The sequence below is a fragment of the Tiliqua scincoides genome, chromosome 2, assembly GCF_035046505.1.
Source record: "Tiliqua scincoides isolate rTilSci1 chromosome 2, rTilSci1.hap2, whole genome shotgun sequence".
Lineage (NCBI taxonomy): Eukaryota > Metazoa > Chordata > Lepidosauria > Squamata > Scincidae > Tiliqua > Tiliqua scincoides.
Genome location: NC_089822.1, coordinates 165118368 through 165140998, shown reverse-complemented (window position 1 = coordinate 165140998; position 22631 = coordinate 165118368). Strand labels below are relative to the sequence as shown.

The 22631-nt window shown below is 43.5% G+C and overlaps 1 protein-coding gene across 3 annotated transcripts in view; it reads left to right on the top strand.

Annotated features, from left to right (window-relative positions):
* The window catches only part of NDEL1 (nudE neurodevelopment protein 1 like 1), a 35301-nt gene extending 12872 nt beyond the window's left edge, over positions 1-22429 (top strand). The window contains exons 2-11 of one of the 3 annotated variants that reach the window (XR_010793780.1): positions 2310-2407; positions 5176-5329; positions 6273-6421; positions 7204-7340; positions 9348-9521; positions 11995-12086; positions 13438-13589; positions 16964-17099; positions 18460-18484; positions 21151-21220. Coding sequence is in view for 2 of the 3 variants with exons in the window: in XM_066615320.1 (XP_066471417.1) it covers positions 2322-2407; positions 5176-5329; positions 6273-6421; positions 7204-7340; positions 9348-9521; positions 11995-12086; positions 13438-13589; positions 16964-17066 (1047 nt within the window). In the remaining variant the exon portion in view is untranslated. Of the gene's footprint in view, positions 1-2309; positions 2408-5175; positions 5330-6272; positions 6422-7203; positions 7341-9347; positions 9522-11994; positions 12087-13437; positions 13590-16963; positions 17100-18459; positions 18485-21150 lie in introns of all 3 variants that reach the window. The other 2 variants (XM_066615320.1, XM_066615321.1) reach the window with 2 other exon arrangements.
* The last annotated feature ends 202 nt before the right edge of the window (positions 22430-22631 follow it).

The window sequence follows — 22631 nt, the reverse complement described above, 5'->3', positions numbered from 1 at the left end:
TATATGATTTGTATGTCATAAGAGACTGTATGATCGCACCCCCAGACCTTATAAAAGTCACGTATTCTGTGCATGTAATTGTTGAACTTCCCACTAACAGAGAACTCTAAGAGCATACTTAATAAATGTATCATTTTCTTTATTCAGTCTCTTAAATAATTGGTTCGGTTCCTAAAATGTGAGCTGTGGCTCCCCAGGGACCTGCAGAAACCACCCAGGGGAGCCGTGGAATCCTTGTAGAAAAACCCACTGCCCTATATAGTGTATAGGGTTGTAATCCTAATGGGAAGCAGTCCAATGGCCCAGTAGGTCAAAGGAGCTGCCAATCAAATAAGCTTGGAAACCACTGATTTAAATTCTTCTACAAGGTGTTTATCCTTTTCCATGCTATTCTACAGATATGCATCCCCTTATTTTTCATTTGCTTTGTGTGTGAGGGTATGTGTACAGGTACATACTGCACCTGTATATTTTCTCCTGTGAACAGCATCTGGAAGGGGTGTGGTTTAAATCAGAAGTGCTGTTGTAAGGAAAATCATTAAACCTCCCTTGCCCTAGTGCTGCAGCCGACATTCACAAGCACACACATTGCCCCATGTAAGTACACTATTTGGCTTTCTATGCATTCATGGTACCCTCAGAGTCCTACCTGCCATTTTAATAGTTGTATCAACTATTCTGACTATGCCAACAAATAATGTGCTTGAGCCATCCTGCTGCTGCAGTCTATCCACTGTCCATTTGTTAGAGAAAAGATGTTTTAAAATGGTGCTCTTTTAAAAATGATTTTTTAAATTATAATTTTTTTCTTTTTAAAGTAACCTGTTATAAAATGATACCTGAAAGATGCAAATGCACAATCTCTTATAACTGAATAAAAGTTTACTGTTCTTTGTAAAGAGCAAACTGTGAAGAAAACATCTTTACTAGTCTTCATAGAGTGCAATAGTTCGTATACAGAGGGGCCCTGTATCTGTGAATTCAATTATCTATGGATTGGCTCCAGGCCCCCCCCACGCGCCCCCTTTGGAGGGGCAGGGTGACCCCTGAACCATGGGAATGGGCATTCACTTGTATTTGTGGTTTCAGTTATCCATGGAGGGTTCCAAAATTGAACCCCCGTGGATATGGGAGCACAGCTGTACTTTTATCATAGCTTGATACTGAAGGTGAGGCACTTGTGAGTCAAGCACAGATGTCATCGTTTACTCCTATTTTATGCCTAGTAATTACCAGGTCTTTGTAACTGGCTTAGAGTCAGTACTCTAATTATAAATATTTATTACCTTGTCTATTAGTCAAACACCTTCCCACACAGTTGCCTTTCATCTCATGGAGAACACTGATCTTTCCAGTAACTATTTTTTTTGGTGAGATGGGGTAATGTGGTGCAAGCTAGAACAGAAAGGAACAGTGGATTGTAGGCGCACTTTCTAATGTGGTTTTCAGCTAGCACCTGCGTACAAAAGCCTGTCATTGCTACAGGCTGTAAAAAAATTCAATCTGGGAATAGTTTGATGAAATTCCTTCGCTGGTTAAAATTGGCAAATGTAAAGAGTGTAAAAAAGATACAAGGTCTAGAAGCAGCATCAAATCGATAGTTTTTTTATAACAAACAATTAGTATGCACTTTTGCTTCGGTAGAATGTTAATCATAAAGACTGGAAATATTTAAAGCAAATATTTAAACTAGACTTTTTTCCTTGGTAGCTTGTCAGTCGTCTTATTAGAAAAGTGGCGTTTTGAAGCATGAAGTTAATGAAAGTGCACTTGCACCTCTGTTTGCTGTAGTAGAACAAACCTTTATGGAGGTTAAGTGGTTCTCAATACTTAACCTTCACTTCTGCCCTGTTCAGTGGCTTCTAGGCATGTTAATGTGCATCTTTCCCCTTGGCTTCTGCTGTGCTTGAAATTGGACAATGAGTTTGGTAATCTCTTGACCTTGTTTCCATCACCCTTCTGTGACGGTCATACATTCTGGAGAGTTTTTTGAAGTTAAAAATGATGATGTGGATCCTCAAACTTGTAAGGCATCTTTAGATAACATTACAGACTTCTGTTCATATTTGGGCTAGCATTCTTGGCTTGTTGACTGATTTTTCATTGCCAAGTATAATATGCTGATACTCTGGATCTATTAATTTAAGTACTGGAAGAGGCACTGGAGTTTAAATCTCATTGCCTGATACCTGCTTGTAGCATTGGAAAGCTGGTAGCTGTGGGAGTTGTCTAGCATGAGGAGGACGTTTGAGGGATATCCTCAAAGCTGTGTCGCCTTGTGTACATGTTCTGTGACTTGCTTTTTGCAGGTTTTCCTGATCATGGACTGTGAAGAAATCCCAGAATTTTCAAGTCCAGAGGAGGAAACTACATACTGGAAGAAGCTATCTTCAAAGTATAAGCAAAGGTATCATTTGGACTTTTGTTTTGTACTGATAAATGTTGATGCATTAAAAGGGCTTTCTTCATGCTAACTTTTAAAGTGTCTGTTCTAGCAGCCTGTAATTAAGAGCCATATGTCTCTGGCATCAGTGTGAACTCCATGCTCTGGGATGCCAGAATAGAGCTTCTTTGTCAAGGGTGGCCTTGCACTGTTTGAAACTGGTCTTTACAAACAATAGATCCCTTTCTCTTCTCAAGAGTGCTGCTGATTGCTGCCCTTGGCAGACTGTCTCATTCCTAACTGTTGGATTAATATTGTATCTAATATATTTTGGAGTGTCTCGCTCAAGTTTTGGATTTGCTGAAGTTTAGGTTAGAGGCAGGACTGCCTAACTTTAGTGAATATGCTCATTCCTAGTTCACTGGTTGTATGGGCTGCTACTTCCTGTAGCTTAACAGTGATTAGCTATCTGTCTCAGCTCCTGATATTTAAAGCTCTTGGCCCTTGTATATTGTGTGAGTGCAAATGCATGGTCTGAATGAATTCAGTTTGCTGTTTGAATGCAGAATATGTCTGATGTGGGGTGAAAGACAAAGGCAGCTGTCAGGGGTCACAAGAAAGCACCCCTCCCCAACCTCCTAAGACGAGATAGTAGGTTCATTGTCCTCCTAGTGTGTCTTTTGTATAGTCTGAGCTGCTGTTTGCCTAGAGTAGTGCTTTTTTTTAAGCAACAAAGAAAGTGTGGTGGGAGAAAGATGTTGGCCAAATTGGCAAAGTAAGTGGTGTGGCCTCTTTGAGCAGTTTAATACCTTTTGGGACTCATGAATAAATATTTGTTGAACCTTATCAAAGTGGCTAATAAGATGCAAGATGTGAATGCTCCATTCAGAGCCCAGTCACTATCGCTACAGTGGCATTCCAAAACCAATTTTCCAATAAATTCTCCTCCTGTTAGTTGGCTGATAAACATCTCTGAAACATATTGGCTTGAATTCAGAGAGGTACATTTTAGGCACCCAAGGGCTTGGGTGTATCCCATGCCACACTACTCCTGAAACTTTCCCACAGACTCAAGAAGGTTGACATGGATGTGGGGGGGGGGGGGAGGAGGTCACGTTTGGGGAAAAACAAGACCAAAGCTAGACATGTGGAATTTAGCTGTTCTTCTGTTTGTATCCAGGTCTTAAAAAGAACAAGTTCATATACTGATCGGCCCCTGTCTAATTTCAGTATGTGAATTTGTATCTAAAATGCTTTCTCTTTTGAGCACAGTAGGTTCTGAATACATGGAAGTAAATTTTCTTGATTATATGCATGATATAATTTTAAAAAATGTATATCTTGCTACTGTGTCTCTATGGAACCCTTGGGGTGGTTCACAACAAATTGTAGAGCAATATCATAAAATTTTGTAAATTACAAATTAGCAGCAGAGCAAAATACATACAAACATACACAAGCTGATATAGGTACCTCTGTTTCAAAAAAAAATATTGAAACAGATTTTATCAAGTCTCTAAGAAACTAAAAGTCAGGCTTGGCCAGCAGACCATCTTTGTCAAAAGATTTGCAACGTCTACCTCATATCCTTTTGGGGAAGTATAACTCCTGTTCAGGCCACTAACTCCCAGATCAAACTGCCACCATCCATACCTCTATTGGGCCTGGACTTGGTTTCATTTATTCATCCTCATCCAGGCCATCATTGACCCCAGGAGCTGTAGAAAAGGAGAAATCAAGCTGAGGGTCATAGGGCAATCTTTCATGTATGGATGCTAGAAAAGCATTGGCGAGATGATGAAATCTTGAGTTACCTTACATAAATTTCATAGGGTGGGTCAGCAGTCCTCTAGCCCCACCTACTGAGGTCTGTCTGCCACAGTGCCATCTCTTTGGCTCCCAGCCTTGCAAGGAAACTCAAGAGATCACTATGGTTTGATTTGGTTCAAAAGCAGTCATTTCAGGTTCTGGTGGTTCTAGTTCGTGCTCATTCTATCTCTAGTGATCAAGGTTTTTCAGTCTCCCCAACTGCACCTGAAGACAGATTAATAGCCTTGATTAGATTCTTGTTTCAGTATTCCAAATAATGCAGCAAATTGTGTTTGGATTTGTTTTTGTTAAATTGAACATTACAGTACTGTATCTCAGAAAAAAAACACGATAATGGGCCTCTGGCAGCTGTGGGGGATTGGTTCCAGACTCCTCCTCTCCCCCTTTAGATAGTGGAATCCTTGAGAAATTCGTTCCAGGACCCCCTGCAGATATTGGAATCATGGGGGGGGGGATTGGCATGGTGCAACAGTTGCTCACTTGGAGGGCCTGACTGGCCCTCCGGAGGTTGTGGTGGCCTCCTCAGAACACCTCTGAGCGTGACTGGAAGTTGGCGGTGCAAACGGGAAGTGGCTTCCAGTCACATCCGGGAAGCCCTCTGAGGCACATGCTTGGTATCTGTGGATGCGCAAATCTGCAGATGCAGAGCCCTCAGATAAGGAGGGCTCACTGTATTTGTACGACACTTTTTTCTACTAAAGTATAATGTTCTGAAAAAGTTTTTAGCCTTATAGGAGATATATGAAGAAAACGTGCATTAGTCCTGTTGGTATTCTTTCAAAATAAAGAATTCTGATTAAAACGCACATGGTAATCATTTAATTAAAGCAGCAATAAATGCTTTCAGTTCTGCTGAGGGCAGGTAGGTGGGGGAGAAAGGTAATGGACTGGCTAATGCCAAGTTGGCAAGATGGGAACATGGCTTGTCTGAAGAATTATTCATTTTTGCATTCCTCTTACAGTTTCCAGGAAGCACGTGAAGAGCTGGCCGAATTCCAAGAGGGCAGCAGAGAATTGGAAGCAGAGTTGGAGGCCCAGCTGGTACAGGCTGAGCAGAGGAATAGAGACTTGCAAGCAGACAACCAAAGATTGAAGCAGGAAGTGGAAACCTTAAAGGTACAACAGCACCAGTAATGGTGTTACTGATCAGGAATGAGGAGTGTTTGACAAAGTAGCCATTGCTTTGAATGATATGTACAGGTTGGAGAGTTCGTTCATTGTGAACTGCCTTTCCTAGAGAGAGAGAGAGAGAGAGAGTATTACAATCTTAGTGCATTAGGTCAGCAGTTCCCAAACTGTGTGTCACAATGCCGTGGGAGGGGAGTCCAGCAGGGAGACCACACTGCTCTGCTCCAAACAGCAGTTGGAGGCTTGACGTTGTGGGAAGGGCCTCAGCACATGAAAACAGTGTGCTGAGAAAAGCTTGTCTGTCCTGGACCCTTACCTGCATTTGTAGTGGTGTTTCTGGCCTCCGAACCTGGAAGTAACTGGTGATGTGGTCCCAGGAGTTTGGGAACTGCTGCATTAGGTTGTCAAAAGCCATTATGGCCATGACAGCATCAAAGGTGTATTCGTCTGCCACTGTTGACAACCATCCAGTGGATCTGTCCCAGGTGATAGTGACCTTTTCATCTGAGTCTGTAGAGTCAAGAGGAGGTCACCACGGTGGCCCACTGTGACCGGTTTGCAAAACCCTTTATGGATAAAACTGTTCATTTCTGCCTTGATCTAGATTAATTCACATTGATGCACTCTCTGCATTTGTTCATCCAGTCCAGGTAGATTCTTTTTGGGTTGTGCAGCCTAATGTGGTCAGGATTCTTAGTATTATGAGGCCGTACAAATGCACATGACCCTTGCTGTCATGGCAGGTGGGATCTGCCAGAGGAGCCTGGTTTGAGTGGGCCGGAAGGGTGATGAACACTTCTCACAGAGAGAGGACATGGTTCCAACCTGTCTTAAGGGGTTAGCCCTCTCCTGAGAAGGAGAGAGGAATAGCTTTAAACTCTTTTGTTTGCTTTCAAAGCGGGAGAATTTTCATTCATTCTTGTACTTTCAGGAGAAGCTTGAACACCAGTATGCACAGAGCTATAAGCAAGTGTCATTATTGGAGGATGACCTGAGTCAGACCCGAGCAATTAAAGACCAGCTGCATAAATATGTGAGAGAGCTAGAGCAAGCCAATGATGACCTTGAGCGTGCTAAGAGGTAAGGGTCATCATACTGGTGATAGTTGTGATGAGCATGTTCCCTGCTTGAGCCAAATGCTTCTCTAGATATTGTGTTGTCACTCAGACTTCTGTTCAGGGAGCTTCTAAAGAACTGTGTTGCAAACAGCAACTTGATATTCATATGGTTGTGTAACACAGCTACAGTTCATATTGGATTTCCAAAATCTCTTTTGCTTAGTTGTCTCAGAAGTCTGCAGAAAATAAATAACTCTTGGAACAGTTTCAAAAGTCTGCTGTATCAATTTAAGAGGGGTAAAACGTCATCGTCATTCAGTTCCAGTCTTTATTGTTTGCGCTGTCCCCAGTCAGCAAAACAATATCTGTGTGGATTGTAATGCGAAGCTGACTGATTTTCCTTTGGATGGCAACTAGCATTCAGCTGTGTCTACAAATTTGTTCTAAAATCCACAGAGGCTAAAAGGCACCACAGGTGCCAAGGACTCCGTTATAGCACATATTTTCATGTGTTTTTACTTTCTAAATAGGAGTGTCTCAAACATCTTTTATGATGCCCTAAGCTTCTGAGAGTAGCCCATCCGTGAATATCTGTACAAAAAAATTGGTTGCCTACATCTTTCTATACAACATGTCTCGGTCCCCTGCTTTTTGAATTCTTTATCTGGTTAAGTGTACACTGCTGGCTCCTAGGGTGACTTCCCAAACGTTTGTTTTTCTTATTGTCAAGTATTGGACTCTGTACCTTTTCCCAGTCTTAAAACATTTACTGAAGACCTATATCCTTTGGGTTTTTATTTTTAGGGCCACAATTGTTTCCTTGGAAGACTTTGAGCAAAGGCTAAATCAGGCCATTGAGAGAAATGCCTTTTTGGAAAGTGAGTTGGATGACAAGGAATCTCTGCTAGTTTCTGTACAAAGACTGAAGGATGAAGCAAGAGGTACTGGTGACTTCACATTCACTAATTTGTAACAAAGATAGTTACTCTGTGTGCAGATGCACCTTCCGGGGAAGGGGATAAATAAGACTCTGTGGGATAAAACTTGAGGTGCAGCCATAAACCTTATCCAGTGGCTTTGGTGTTAACAGTAACACCAGTGTTACCCAAATTACTTTCACAGATCAGGTCCACATATGTACCCTCCTACATGAGTGTCATGAATGGGGGAACAAATGTTGGGCAAGTTGAAATTCATTTGCACCCCTCTAATCTCCTCAACAAAATCCATGGTTTAGGGAACATTTTTCAAAATATGCTACAGCTGAACTTGGCTTTACAGTTTTAGTATGATTCTGGTCTGCAGCATACTGAGGGTGTGCACAAAAGGTTCAGTAATAACTTCTTATGCTGTTTGCCCACTCAACTGAGCTTGAAACCTGTTCCAGTCACTTGCATACCTATGGGCTTCCAGAGGCTGTGTCTGTCTCCCATAATGCAGTAAGAAAAAGCTAGGCCCAGAAGGAAGAGAGCTGGTATCAACTTCTCTTTTCACTTTCACTGCCTTGAAATCTTCTCAAAATTCAGTGCTGACCTGTATACGTTTTTCCAGTTTTTAAGAGAAAATATCTGGCAAGATGTTAAGATGTTGCTATACCTTTCTACTTCTACCACTTTGTTTCCCTGACAGGGTATGCTGTTTCCACTTTGAGGTGATGAAATGTTATCAACGGGTTAATTCGCATTTCAGGACACAATCATAACCTCATATTAGGCTGGCGCAAGGCTAGGAGGGTCGCAAATGTGTCATAAAGCACAGTTGTGCCTCCTTGTGAGCAAGTCGCACCAGCACACAGAGGCTGCATCCAGCCTCCGTGGTGGCCTGTGGAGCAAGCCTTGCATTGGCCACGCTTGGCTGACGCAAGGCTCTGGGGTAGGTAGTGAGGAGGGAGGAGTCGTTGGTGGGGCTGGGATCTGGCTGTCCCAAACCCAGTTGCTGAGCAACTCCACTTTCCTTGCACTTGTGCTGCCTCAGAAGGTGGTGCAAGTCCGAGGAGACCCATAGGGGCTGCAGTGGCTTCCCCAGGGGTAAAGGGAAGAGTTTCCCTTTATCTCCAACTGAGCCACTTTGGTGCCCTATCTTGTGCTGGATACAGCGTAAGCCTCTTGACCTTCCTGTTCCTGTGCAAGATAGGATTGCACTGTCAGATATTTTCTTTTTCAACAAAGTACTGTATATATAAGTTGCCACTTAAAACATGACTGTGACTGTTAGGTAAGCAGATGTGACTGAAGGTGCTCTTGATGTCAGTGGCCAGACACATCTCATTAACTGTAAATGGGAAGGGCTGAAGCGGACACAGGTGATTTTACCATTGTTGTGCTTACTGACTGAACTATTTCTACATGCTCTGCATTGAAACACATGAGGTTGGTTCTTGTTGACTTCAAGCTCTAGTGCAAAGGATGTCTATCCTGTTCGTACTTGGAGGTCAAGGCATGCAGTTTCAGTCTTAGTCATGTATCTCTTGACCTTTGGTACTTGGATTGGGTTAATGTGGGCTGGCCTCTCCATGACATGAAGGATATGGCTTGCGGTGGTTTGAGCAGCAGACTTGGAATGCCCAATCACCCTGAGTCTGCCGCCACCTCCCACCAGCACACTGCAGCTGGAGTTGCACTGATCTGTTTTCCTATCAACTTACCTTGTTCCTTCTTGCAGTCCCCTTAAATAGAAGTGTGGGAGACCTTTGGAGTTCCCATCATGACCCACACTTCCTGTTTTGTTGAAAAAGATCATGCAGGAAAGAGCAAGATAAGTGGTTGCATCTTTTCTTTCTGATGGGGAGAATGTGGTGATAGTAAGTCAGGCGCAGCATCAAGTGACTCATCTGGTTGGGCCATCTCTGGGTTAATGGATGGTGATGCATGTGTGATCAAAGCAAAGACAATTTCTCTCTTTCTCTCTGTTTCTCTGTCTGTGTCATTTCCCCCCCCTCAAACCTACAGATTTAAGGCAAGAATTAGCAGTGCGGGAAAGACAGCAGGAAGTAACCAGGAAGTCAGCTCCTAGTTCCCCAACATTGGACTGTGAAAAGATGGATTCAGCTGTCCAGGCTTCACTGTCTCTTCCAGCAACACCTGTTGGGAAAAGCTGTGAGAACAGTTTTCCCTCTCCAAAAGGTAGAACACGTACATGAATGTTGGACTACTTGAGGCAGTTTCATTGCCTACATTGTATGTGGATTCTGAGCATTTAGATCTTGGGTGTCTTGCAGCCAGTAACTATATTGTGTAACTGTAACTTCAATATCGTAGAATTGGAAGACCACTTTTTAGTATATAAGGAAGCATATGCCTTCTTATGCATTATATGCAACTCTTTCCCTGTTGCCCCTCAATTATTCTGATTGCTAAATCTTATTAAAGGTGATTTATGTAGAGACTGGGAGTATGTGGGACAAACATTTAGGTGACTTACCATAAGATTTGGGATCTAAGAGTGTGTGGTGGTGGTCTCCTATGTGGAAGCAGCAAGGTCATATTCATCACTTCTACACACTGAGCTGTTTCCTGCAGTCAAAAAGGCAAATGCCATAATGTTTTTTACCTAAAGGGTAATTAGACCCCTTGATATTGTGGATATCACTGAATCAGTTGTCTGCATGAAATTGCGGTAATCCTGACTCCCAAAGTTCCGATGGCTTATAGTTATCCTAGATGGTTGGCACAACTGTCATCCTTTTCAGGTCCAGGAAGTCTGGAGTGTGCGCACTCTCCATTTCCTATTCTTAAGAAAGGGCTTGACAGATTTGTTTTGGTTGGAGCAACCAGCTCCAAAATTTAGGAGCCAGTTGCAGGGACTCTCAAGAAAAATTTTATCAGGGGGTACAAAGTTCTTTTGGGTCCCTTCCCAAAGGGAGTGGGGGCAGGGGTAAGATGGGACAGGGTGATGCCAACTGTAAAGATCTTCAGAGCCCAGGTCTACCTATCTGGTCGACCTGGTTGACTAGTTGGCCCGGCCTCCATCTTTCGCTGTCCGCAAGGCCAACTGAGATTCCAGGAAATTTTTGAGTATCAAAACTTCTGCAGCAGCTTAGTCCTGCAGTTGTATCCCTGAACTCCTATACACTCCTTCATAGTAATGGGATCCACAAGCCAAAGAGCTATTGTAGCAGGCTAGTTTCCTCCCAGATTTGACACTTTGTTAAGGAGTGTTATGTATGCATTCCTTGGCCCAGCACATACAGCTTTTGGCAGCAGTCGCTGCCACACAGCCCTCGTAGCATCCCTAGCAAGCTTTGCAGGAGGCCAGGTCAGACCTGTATAATGTCAGCAGTGGTAGAGGCTGCTCAGTGAGGGCTACAGAGATCCTGCAGGCAGCTAGTCTGGATGAGATCAGAAAATGTGATTCCCCTATAATTAATAAGTCCTCTCCTTTGGCTCCCCGGCTCCCTTTTTGATCTTGGGACTGGTCATAATTTACCACCACTACCCCATCTCATGAGCCCTTGCCGGATGAATTTTCTCATTTTGAGTATTAATGATGGCCAAAAAAATCTTGCATGCCATCAGTGAATGGTATACATTAGATTATACAAAAAAGCATTGAGAAGTTTCTGGTCACTTACGTGATATTAAATAGCACATTCTGATGTGACATTACAAATGTGCTATAGCTAAACTTTTGTCTCTGCTATTGCTTTGTGTTTTCTTGTCTCCCAGGTCCTGCTGCATGCTTCATTTTTATGAAACTCGCCAATTAAATTAATACTTAAACACACAAACATATGAAATGATTAAACAAAGCATTTTACAAATGTCTGTTTGTGTAGATTTTCAAATTAGCACACAAACCAATCGCTTGCTCCTTGCTTCATCCAGGCACTCGTGAAATGCGTGCATAGTGATATAGTTGACTGTTGCTTAGTGACGGTCCTATCACTGACGGTCTGCATATGGGACAGTCTGTCACCGATCATTGTTCAGCGTGACCTCTACAAGGCTCAGAATGGCTGAAAAGGCAAAAAAAAAAAAGCAACTTCCAGTTTCCTTGGGAAACCAGAAGTGACTTTTTTTACCTTTATAAGGCATTCTGAGGCCTGGGGAAGCCCTCCAGGAGCTTCCCCAGCTCCTGTGTGCAGGGAGCACACAGGGAGCTCCCACAGCTTTATGTGTGCAGGGCTCAGAAAAGCCTGGAGAAGAGGGGAGTACAGCTCCCCTCAGTGCTGGTGGCTTTGAGCAGGTGACATCATTTAATGTTGCCATCACTTGATGACGGGGGGTAGGAATGCATCCCCCTCAAGTGATGCAAGTCCATATTGTTGGTGCACAATTCCAAATGTTGCAAAACAAAGAATTGCTCGGATCCATTGCTGGAGGTGAATTGTTTAGGGAAACAGTCACTGCTGGTCATATTTTTCATCATAGGAAAATAAAGTGAAAAAATACGTAATATAAGTGAATAAATATTCACTCTTTAAAAAGTGAATAACTGTCCACTTAACTATTGCCATACTAGATGCCAGATAAAATTCTAGGTGTCATGGTGGCCTGGTGCCTGGGATTTATCAATCCCTACTTTAAGAGAGAAGTTGCTCCTGAATGATTGGATTTTGTGAATGTGTCAATCTGTAACTACTTTTTTTCCCCTTAGCAATTCCCAATGGCTTTGGAACCAGCCCCCTCACTCCGTCAGCTAGGATATCTGCACTCAGCATTGTGAGTGATCTCCTAAGGAAAGTTGGGGTAAGAGCCTAGACCTGCACCATGCAGGGCTCCTTTGCTGTGTTGCAGTTTCAAGGCATAAAGCTCTTTCCAGATACTGTCAGTTGTTTTAGACTAGGCATTGTTGATATGAGCTGGGTGGCTTCAGCTGGTGCTCCTGTAAACAAAGATGGTTAAGTGATGTAAAACTGAATGACATTGAGAAATGAAAGTTTTCTCCATCAATGGAAAAGGGTATCCTGATAAGGGTTACTTCTCCCACTTGCTTTTAGAGCAGGACCATGTAAATTTGAAGAGGTTTCTCCCTTCCATATACAGAAATCCCTCTCAGTACAAGCTGCTGTACAAATACAGGGTTTTTCACAGAGCTTCTGTTGTGTCTTTTTGAGCATTTGTGTGCAGTGTTGGCCCATTCACAAACCCACCTGCAGCAGGTTGCATCAGTGGTAGATTGCAAAGGGACATAGATTTGGGCTGCCTTTCACCTTAGTCTGCCTCCATCTCCTTCCAGCCTGATCTGCTTCCTGTTAACTTGAGCACAAAGCAGATAATTCCTCTTCTTACTACACATGCAAGTTTGTGCTGTCCCTGTAAATGGAACTGGAAGTCCATACTTCTGAGTTTCACAACAGCATGCAAGGAATATGGTAAGGGTTTTAAGTGCAGAGGTGGTGGACCTGCGACAGCATCAGGCAGTGTCCTGGGTGTCCTGTCCCCCCTGTGTGTTTGAAAGGGCATGATCTGAATATGTTCTGCCTTTCCTTCTCTCCTACCCTCCTTAGTTAGCCAGAGTGAGAAGATTGCCAGAGCAAGTGTGAGCATGTTCTGGATAAGGATAACCAGGCATTAGTTGGGGAATGGGAACTGATAAGGGCCAGGGAGACTCTGAACACAAGGCTTTTCCCCTAAATATAGAATCCCTCACCCCGTGCAGAATTCTGCATCTTGAAATGCTCAGATTTTCTTATATATTGATAATTTCTTAAGTTGGTGGGCAGTTGTTAAAATCTCAGAGCCCCAAAGTATCAGTCACCCTAGAAATCCATTAAGGGAGCTGCCTCAAGGAACCACTTCTGTATCTCTTATCACTTCCCAGTAAGTGGTGGTTGTGCATAATCTTTCTGATGTTCCCAGCTTCCCTGCAACCAACACTTCTAGGACTTTTATTGGCCTGTTGCCTTCAGTCTTCCCAAGCTGCTGTTCTGAAGAATGCAAAAGTAGTGTTCCAATGGTTTTGAGGGACTGCAAATAGTCTGGCCCATGGCTCCTCAAACTCTTATTGTGTTGACTCTGCTGATGATTCTACTTCCCCATTCTCTCATTAAGACTAATTACTTTTAATAATGAGCTCTGTCTTTCACTCCTTTCTCAGGCTTTGGAATCCAAATTAGCTGCTTGCAGAAACTTTGCAAAGGACCAGGCATCACGGAAATCATACATTTCAGGGAATATAAATAGCAGCATGATCAATAGCAATGGCATGAAGTTCTGTCATTCAGGACACACAACATTCTACGACAAAGCGTAAGTTACTGTGGTTTTCATTGTTGCACTCTAATAGGCAGAAGCTTTTCACTTGTGACTTATAGGCATCTTGCTCTGACAGCCATTTTCAACCACTGTGCTGTGGCACATTGGTGTGTCATGAGTGGCCTACAAATGTGCCACAGGAATTTGGGGAAGGTCATTTATTAGTAGGGCCAATGGGGGATATGAGCCCCCTCCCAGCATGGTGTGCCTTGTTAATTGCCAGAAACCTGATAGTGTGCCGTGACAATTTTAGTGCCTTGTCAGTGCTGTGAGATTAAAAAGGTTGAAAATTGCTGCTCTATGATGTGGATTGCAGCACTTGAGAGAGGCTTCATCCACAGGCCTCTCCAAGCCATGCCTTGTGTCCTTGAGGCTGGAAACCTTGGTTTTCTTGGCATCCAGTTTGGCATGCTGGGGAGCTGGTGGAGGAGCATATAGCAAATCATAGTAGATCCTTCATAGTGTTCTGCTGGAGGAAGCAAAGCACAGTAGACAGAGCTATCTTCCTCAGAGTAAGCAGGGCACAGGGAAACTGGAATTGTGTGACTTGGACTGGAGCATTTCCTACTTGGGTATCCCTTCCTAGGGGAATGTGACTTAAGTGAGAAACAATTGACTCTTCCAATCTCAACATTCATAGTGTTCAATTCTCCTCCCTAGGCTTCCCACAGAATGTTTAGCTAGGATCTGTTGGACTAGAGTTTTCTACCCCACCCTTCCACTACCATAGGGGCCATGAGGGCAGAAATTAAAACAGTATAAGGAAACTAAAATCAACATATAAAATTAGAACATACTAATGAAAACATTGAAAATAATATTTTCCTCCTCACAGGGTGGCTGGTGTTTTGATGGGAGGAGGGGTACAGTCTATGCTTAGAGGCAGCAGCAAATGGAGGGGACAGTTTTGGTTCTCTGTCTTGCTGGCTGCTGCTTCTCTGCCTCCTCATGGGGCAGTTGGTGTTTCTGTGGCCACTGTGAAGGGAGGGTGGGCTGTGCCACAGCCATGTTTGTAAGGTTCTGTAGGAATAGGTAGAATAGTGGACTGTTAGCCCTGTTCCTATTCTTTTTCACACTGATCCAAGATTGTCAGGAAAGTTGGCCTACCCAACAAATGTATTTTATTTTAAATATTTGTAGCCTGATGTTGACTAGAAATCTCCAACATAACTGACATATTAAAAATTTAAAATTGTAGTGCATACTGAATGTTTAAAACATTCTATAAACACTTACTAGCAGCAGTATTGATCAATCAATAGAAACGAGAAAAAGAGGTAACCAAGATAACCCAAAAGTCCTCTGGAAGAGAGCTGCCTTGACCTGACACCGAAAAGGTATTAAGGAAACAAGTAAGGAGAATTTTGCTAGAAAGCTTTGGTGCCACTGTAGACCTTGTCCACCATACTTTAAATGGTGAGAACACCTAACATAGGATCTCTGAGAAATATATCAACACGTGGATAGGTTCATTAGGGAGCACTATCCTTGAGATAAAATGTTGACCCAAACCAGCACTCTAAATGGAACCCATAAATGAACTGTGTGCCATTGACGGTCTTGCAAGTTTAGGGTCTTACCTGCCATTTAATCTATGCTATTCAACAGTTGAATGCTGCATTTTGAGTAAATTGCTATTTCTGGACACTTTCCAAAGACAACTCCATGTTAAACTAAAGTATTTTAGTCAAGATATGACTACAACACGAATAAACCATAGCTATGTGAAATGTGAGAAAAGTCCATGTTAGGAGTTGAGTTGGTCAGAATTTGAGAGGGACAAGCATGTTTAGAATTCTGCTGGCTGCCTTTGTGCCTGGCTGAGTGGTGTGTTCTGGAAATCTTGTAGACCAAGCTTGTGACACGTGGAGAAGAAACTGCTTGCAGACCCATTTAATTTCATAATGGATACCTACCTTTCATGTCCAGCACTGCAGCAGAAGGAAACTAATGCAACTGCTGCTTGTTCCTTATCTTGAATCCCAAAGCAAGTGTCTTAAAACCCAGGCTTGCTATCTTGACCAATGCTGGGAACATAAGCAGATTGCAGGGTGGGGGGAAGGGTCACTCATTAGCCAAATTCTTATTGCACCTGCTTGCTGGGCTGGCTTGTCATGTAAAGTGTATTTACATGGAAGTTTTCAAAGTTCATGTGTATTATCCCCTCTGTTGCTGCTTCAGTCATAGCTCTCATCTTTCATCATTTGTGATCTGTTCTCTGCATAAGCTCATCCTACAGTGGCCCAATTTCTTGCCTTTTGCTCTCTGTACTTTCCACCATATTGATCTCCCTTTGGGACCGATTGCTGCCTCAAGTTGCCCTCCTTCTGCAAAGCTTTCCTCAAACAAGCTGCATACCTATGGCCTGCATTTTCACAACCACCAGATTCCTTTCACTTTTCATTTGCCAGTCTTCAAACTCTTCCTCCACCCTACCCTTTTTTTGTTTTAGTTAGATCAGTGGTCTTCATCAGTTTTGTGCCATGAACCAGTAAATAAATTAATAAAGACTGGGGATCCCACCCCTTCCCACAGCCTGATCCACCCAGCCCCCTCCTGCATTGCTGCACGCCTCCACCCCACCCCATTTCCCCCCACCTCATGTGCCTTCATAACAACCATGTGAGGTAGCAGTCTGAGCAGACCTAGGAGCTGTGGGACAAGACAGTGAGAAGACGCTGTGCAGAATTATAAAAAGAACTCAATTTTGATAGGGCACTGCCATTATTGGATTGGATCCAAGCCCTTTCTTGCATGGACTTTGAAAGGTTGCCATAACCCCTATACAGGTTGAAGAACACTGATTTAGAACATAAGAATTCTTATGTGCAGTAGCTAGTGCACCCACGGCACAAATAAGTGTTAGAGGCAGTCCTATCTTTAGGCAATAAATAGGGGATCTCTGCAACTTGTCTCCAGCATAATTGGGGAAATGGCTGTTCTGTGGATGTTCAAGTGTAGGATTGCAGCTTTTTGAGGAACAAGCAGAAGCCAACTTGAGGTGTATACCATGAAAACATGAATATGAAAAACGTGGTTCTTGGGCAGCAAAGACTTGCCTGAGTGACCCAGAAGCTTTCAGATAAGCATTAAAGGACCTGTTTTTAATTGCTTCTACTTTGGTCCCAAAACCCCCTTGTGATCTTGCATCATGCCCCTTTCCTTGTGCTGCTGCTTCTTCCTGCCCTGTCATATTAATTCGAACTGTTTGTGTAGTGTTTAGAACCCACTGAGTAACTTTAATTTAGTTACCATCTCCCTGTTTGGACCCAGTGCTGGCTAGGGCTTATAGCTCGTTGTGGCATGGAAAGTGAGCTCAGGCATGCACTTTCTTCTCCTCCCCTCTTTCTTTCTTTCTCTCTCTTTAGCCCCTGTAGTCTTCTCCCTGCCCCCAATTGTCGTTGGATCCTGAAACAGCCACGTATGTTTGTGGACCCGACCCAAGCTGCTGCTGCCGCCGCCGCCTTATGAACAACCTGTAGTTAGGTGGTGGGACTGACTGAGGTAACTTGTATATTGCTGTACTGCTGGCTTTGCTGCTGCTTTGCTAGTTGCATTGTCTGCTCTGTTGGACTCTCAAAGGTGCAGTTGAGTTGAATGGTCACCAATTCAGCTTGGTGGGAAGGGCACTGGGCTGCCTAGTGAGTTACAGAAACTGCTTAAGTGGTATTTATACAGGAGCCTACTTGAAGTCTGTATGATGTCATGGCGGCTGAACTTAGGTGGGGTTAGAAATTTGGGGTTTGTGTTCTTTTTCCCAGCTAAATAGGAGTGGTGAGTGAGTGGGCTGATCAAGATTGAGAAAGGGATATTGAATCCTGAAAATTGTATCCCTGAAACTGCTATTCATCTTTAGAATCAGGGTTGACAGGGACCTTGAAGATAGAGTCCAACCCTTTGCCAATGCAGACTGTCCACAGCTATAACATCCCTAATAAATGGTGGCCTAGCTTCTGCTTAAAGAAGGGAAAGGAAGTTCTTCCTGGAAGAGAAGTTCTCCTTGGCATTAATTTCTGCTAATAGGTGGCTAATAGTAATGCTGAGAGTATAACTTTTCTTGGGCACATGGCACAACAGAAAGGGTTAAATACCCAAGAAAAAAATCCCACTTGGGACCAAACATGTTTAACATAACACATAGTTTGGTATTCAGGCTGGATCTGAAAGCTAGCTTGGTCACTGAGGTGGTGTCTTTCCAGGTCAACAACTTCACTGCAGTACGCTTGGGTGGTGACTGATGTGTGTCTGAAATGAGAACATATGAAGTCTTTTCTGAGTTCTTCCTTGCTAAATGAATTCAGCTGGGTAGCATTCCTTCACTTGAGAGTAGCTCAAATCAAGCTTGAAGGCTCATGGTTCTGTTGCTGCATGACAGAGCCATTAGTAGAGCATGCTTTGAATGCCATCCAAGGCAAAACCGCATGATGTCAACTTTGTACCTTGCACTTGCTTGGCATGAGTGTTCTGCTTTCTCAAATTCTGATCACGGTTGCTATGACGCTGTATCAGTTACTGCTATAAACCCATTTCCCTTAAGCCCTTCTGGGACCATAATACTGTATGTACAATAAACATTGATGCACACAGGCAGGCACAGCTGTCTCTAGAGTGGGGGATGAAGTGTTTGGTTTAAATATTTCCCAAGCACAACATAAAAGTGAATTGTAAAATGGTACTGATTTTACAGAGCTCTAGCCTTGTTCAGCAGAATTAGCAGATTAGTCTCCTCTCTCCAATTCTTGAGCTGGAGGATTGGTTTCTAAATTGGCACCCCAGTTACTGGCAACGCTAAATTTGGTTTAGTGGCTTCTGAGGATACTTTTAATGTGTTCATGACTTGTTTCCATCTCCCCTCTCCGGCCAGGTCAGATTCCCTGCATATTTCATGGGTAACTATCTGGTGTGATGAGCTTGTCTGGTACTTGGAACTTAGTTGACCATCACAAGGATGGGACTGAGATACTAATCTTATGGCTGTACTTTGAGATGATTTGTCATGTAATTAAACTTCTAATTCAGTGTAGCAGATGACTACTTTTTTGTTGGCTTCTGCCATCTTTATGCATGCCTCTTGAGCAGAACCAGTGATGATTGCATGACTGGGGAGTGTGCAGTGCCCTCTTGTGTGCTGGAAAGTGCAGCTTTATGGCACTTCTTCTTTCCAGTGGGATGCAAACAGCTCCTTAGGTAGTAGTATCATAGGCAGAGATCTGAAAGAGGTTTGGCTGTCCCATCTTGCTGTGACAGGAAAGGACAGATACGTTTTAGTGAACCGCCTTGCCTAAGCCAGCATCAAGGTCATTACCAAACAAAGTCTGGGATAAGTGTGCTGGAAATAGCTGGTTGCCGATGAATTAGCATTCCTACCATGAAAACAGTCTACAGAGAAGGATTCTGCCTGCGCTGTGAACCTACATGCATCAGAGCAGTAGTTCAGTGGCTTGGAATTTAGCAGTTTTATATCTTAGTTTTTGGCTTTCCTTATGTGGTCAGTCTAGCAGCTTCCTCATGGATTTAGTAGGAACAAGCAGGCCTAACTGCCTGAGGCACTGTTTCTGGCTCACTTCTCAGTCTGATGTTCACACCCCATTATTTAATATGCCCTGGGAAACCCCAGCTACTTCACTAGATGGTTGCTAGAGCCAGTGACCTGGAAGCCAGAACTGTGCAACTGACCAAGATAAGCAATCTTTAGGGATTCTGCTCTATTTAGTGCCTTTGGAAGTGTCATAATTGTAGTGCATCCTTCTGCTGCAATCCAGACAAGAATATTCTGTATGAGACAAGCCATGTGACCGGAAAAATATTTGAAGTGAGCTAACACCTTGGGTCTCACTTCAGTTGCAAGGTTGTATTTTAAGTGTCCAGCTAAACAGGCTAAGTACTTCAAGAGCTTGAAGCCAAATGCAAATTAGAAATAAACATCAGATGCATTTGGAGGTAGTGTCTCTGGAAGCATTGGTCAGCCATGTGCCAGGTCCCTTTGGAGATGGGCTTTTCTACCAAACAGGTATCTGCTTGTAGGATTGGGAAACTGAATGGTTCATGGCCATGCTGCAGATTTTTGGAATTCAGCTTCCAGTTAAAACTGGGTATTGCCTCTTGACAATATTTTTGAAAAATAAGTCTACCACAGGCAAATAGTGGAGAAAAACTTCAAGACCAAGGCAATTTGTGCTGATCAGGCTTGATCTAGACAGGGCACACAGTGGCTAGATCAGTGATTCTCAAACTGGTGTGTTGCAACCCACCAGCCTGAGAACCTCTGTACTTCTCCCTTCAAGGGGCAGGGGAAAGACAGCAATGTGATTTTTGGAATTGTGCCACTGTAGGGGAAGAGGGGTTTCTTGCTAATGTCCCTTACTTGCTGCCACGGTCCAGGAGGTGCAGGGAGCCTCAGCAGAGCCTCTGCAGAGCTCCCTGTGGCTTGTAGAAAGAAAAGGTGATGGGTTTCTTACTTTCTATAAGCTGCAGGGAGACTTGCATGGATCCTGGCAGCAAGTGAAGGACATTAGAAAAAAAAACCCTCTTCCCTGCAGCAGTGCAATCCTGAAGATCATGTTGCTGCCATTTTCCCCACCCCTGCAAAGACTTACTCTGGGGCTCAAACTCAGAGTTGAGAAACAGCGGGCTAGATGGTGTGAGTTATTCTGTAACACTTTAGTAGCTTGCTTTTTCAATTTACAGTTAAAAAGTTGACTTTTAGATCCTGTGAATGTAAACAATTCTCAACACTTGTGCTTTCAAACCACAGTTTAATAAAAGCAAACCCATATCCAGTGTCTCTGCGATCCATCTTGTCATTCATTTTGGCTCTTGTTCTGTGATAGGAAAGTACCACACTGCTATGCAGCCTGACTTTATTCGCATGTGGTATTTTCTGCATCCAGTTCCTCTGTGTGCTTCTTTGTCAAATGAAGATTGGGTTCAAGAATTAAGATGATAGAAACAAACTGGTTTGGGGGTGCATGTGCAGCTGGAGCTTTGGAGTGGAAAAGGGACTCCTTAGATGAAGTGTTGCTTGGTGTACCTGCATGGTGTCTCTCCTGCTTTCCAGAGGATTGTAAGAGATTGGCAAAATGGGAAGTGATTTGTGCTTGGTTATATAGGAATGCTTGTGTCTTACTAATGCTGGGCCCACATACCTGTACCAGGCAGGCATATATGGGGAATCTCTGGATCAGACCTGTCTGGTGACAGCCCAACAGCTTAGGTACCTATGCAGGAAGTTTTCCTAGTCATTTGAAATTTTCAAAGAGGTGTCTGTGAAGGAATTTGCCATGCCTGGGTGGTGCTTTGGCCTTTGCCTCATGGGTTCTGAGGCCTACTCTATTGGTCTGTGGTCTCAGATTAACAGTTGTTTGGCGTCTCCCAGTTTAACTCCACACACTGATGAGCATGATTTCCCTTGGCTGCTTGCAGAGCACTACCCTCCCCTCTTCCATGATCCCTTGAGGCCCTTATAAGATACGGATCAGCTCTGCACCCAAGTGCTAAGTTCAGCTGCAAGTGGTTTTGTTTGTCAGTTCTTTAACCATTTTCTCTTATTCCATAGGGCAGTCAACGGATTTGACCAAGGCCCACCACTGGGTCTAGGAGGTTCAAGACCAACATCGACACCAGGCATGCTTCCTTTGAGTGTATGAATGGTTACAAGGCTATGTTGGGACTTGAAATTGGTTCTTGAAGGAAAGAGCTGCTTTTCTGTTAGTGCCCCCTGCTGGAGAAGAGTGGGTGCTGCAGCACCCAGAAGCTGCCTGGAGAAGATCCCAGCACACACAGAGCACTCCTTATGTCAATACAGTCTATTTTCTTCTATTTCCATCGTGGACGTTCTTTAACGTGGTCACCGCTGATGTCTATCTCACAGGATGCTGGAGTTGCACTTGCCCAAATCACTTTACTTCTTCCCCCTTCCACCATTTTGTACCTTTGCTAATGTGGGCCTGCTTTGATGCCGACTCTCCTCTTGGCAATTCCCTCACCTCTTCATAATGCTTCCCTTTTCTCCAAACCTTGCACTTAGGCACACAAGATTCCTGTACCTGTTCTGCCCCCCACCCCACCTGGCCAAGTCAATTTGTGTTCAAAGGAGGTTGAGGAAAGCCTAAAATTTTTCTGGCAAGCTTGTTGAACTGAGACAGGTGATGCAGGATGAAATTGCATTTAAGGTATAGACCTTCCATACTTCCAATGAACCTGTGATATACCCAAGGGCTCTTGGGACGTGGCACAGCACTCTGTGAAAAAAGTTAGTTTGTGAGCTATGGAAAATACTTAAGTGTGGCTGCATCTCCTTTATGGAGCACAAGAAATGTGTGTTGTGCAATTATGTGTCTTCACCAAAGTTGGTTGATTTTTAAAATGAAGAAGCCCTCCGCCTCCCCCTTCCAAGTTGGCAATTCCTTTTCAGTCAGCCTCATTCATGAAGCTGACGGTCTATTCTATTTCAAAAGAATCAGTGGATTGGGCTCTCTGGCAGCTGAGTGAAGTGGCCCAAGAGCAAGGGAAGGAGAAGAGAATCCATGCCCAAACAGGCTGAGGGCATATTGCCACTCACAGGTTGGATTTAGTCTGCCCTTTTCCTGTGCATCCTTTGCTGCATTGACTGTTTACATTTGTTTTACTGTACATAGGTTTGTAAACAATATCTTTGCCTGAGATATTTGTACATAACTTGGGCTTTGTAGCTTTATTTATTCAGAATCTCTGAGGCATGCTTTCCCTAGGACAGTGTATCAGATTTCTGTGGTGACTGCCATCCTGTGGTTGAACAAAAGAGATGGTCCAAAATAAAGATCTTTTAACGTGGACACATTGGCTTTTGCAGAAAAGATGCTTCTGCCTTTGCTTTATGTGTGATTTTGTGGTCCTAATTTCTGGCATTTGGGGGTGGGGGATGTGTTGCATCTTATCAGAGAAATTCTGTGTTACAGACTAGAAGTACAGGATAGCTTTGGAAGTGGCTGCCTTTTGGTAATATTTCTCCATAACTTGCTGTTGGGGGCAGAGCTGCTTTGCTGAATCACTTACTGG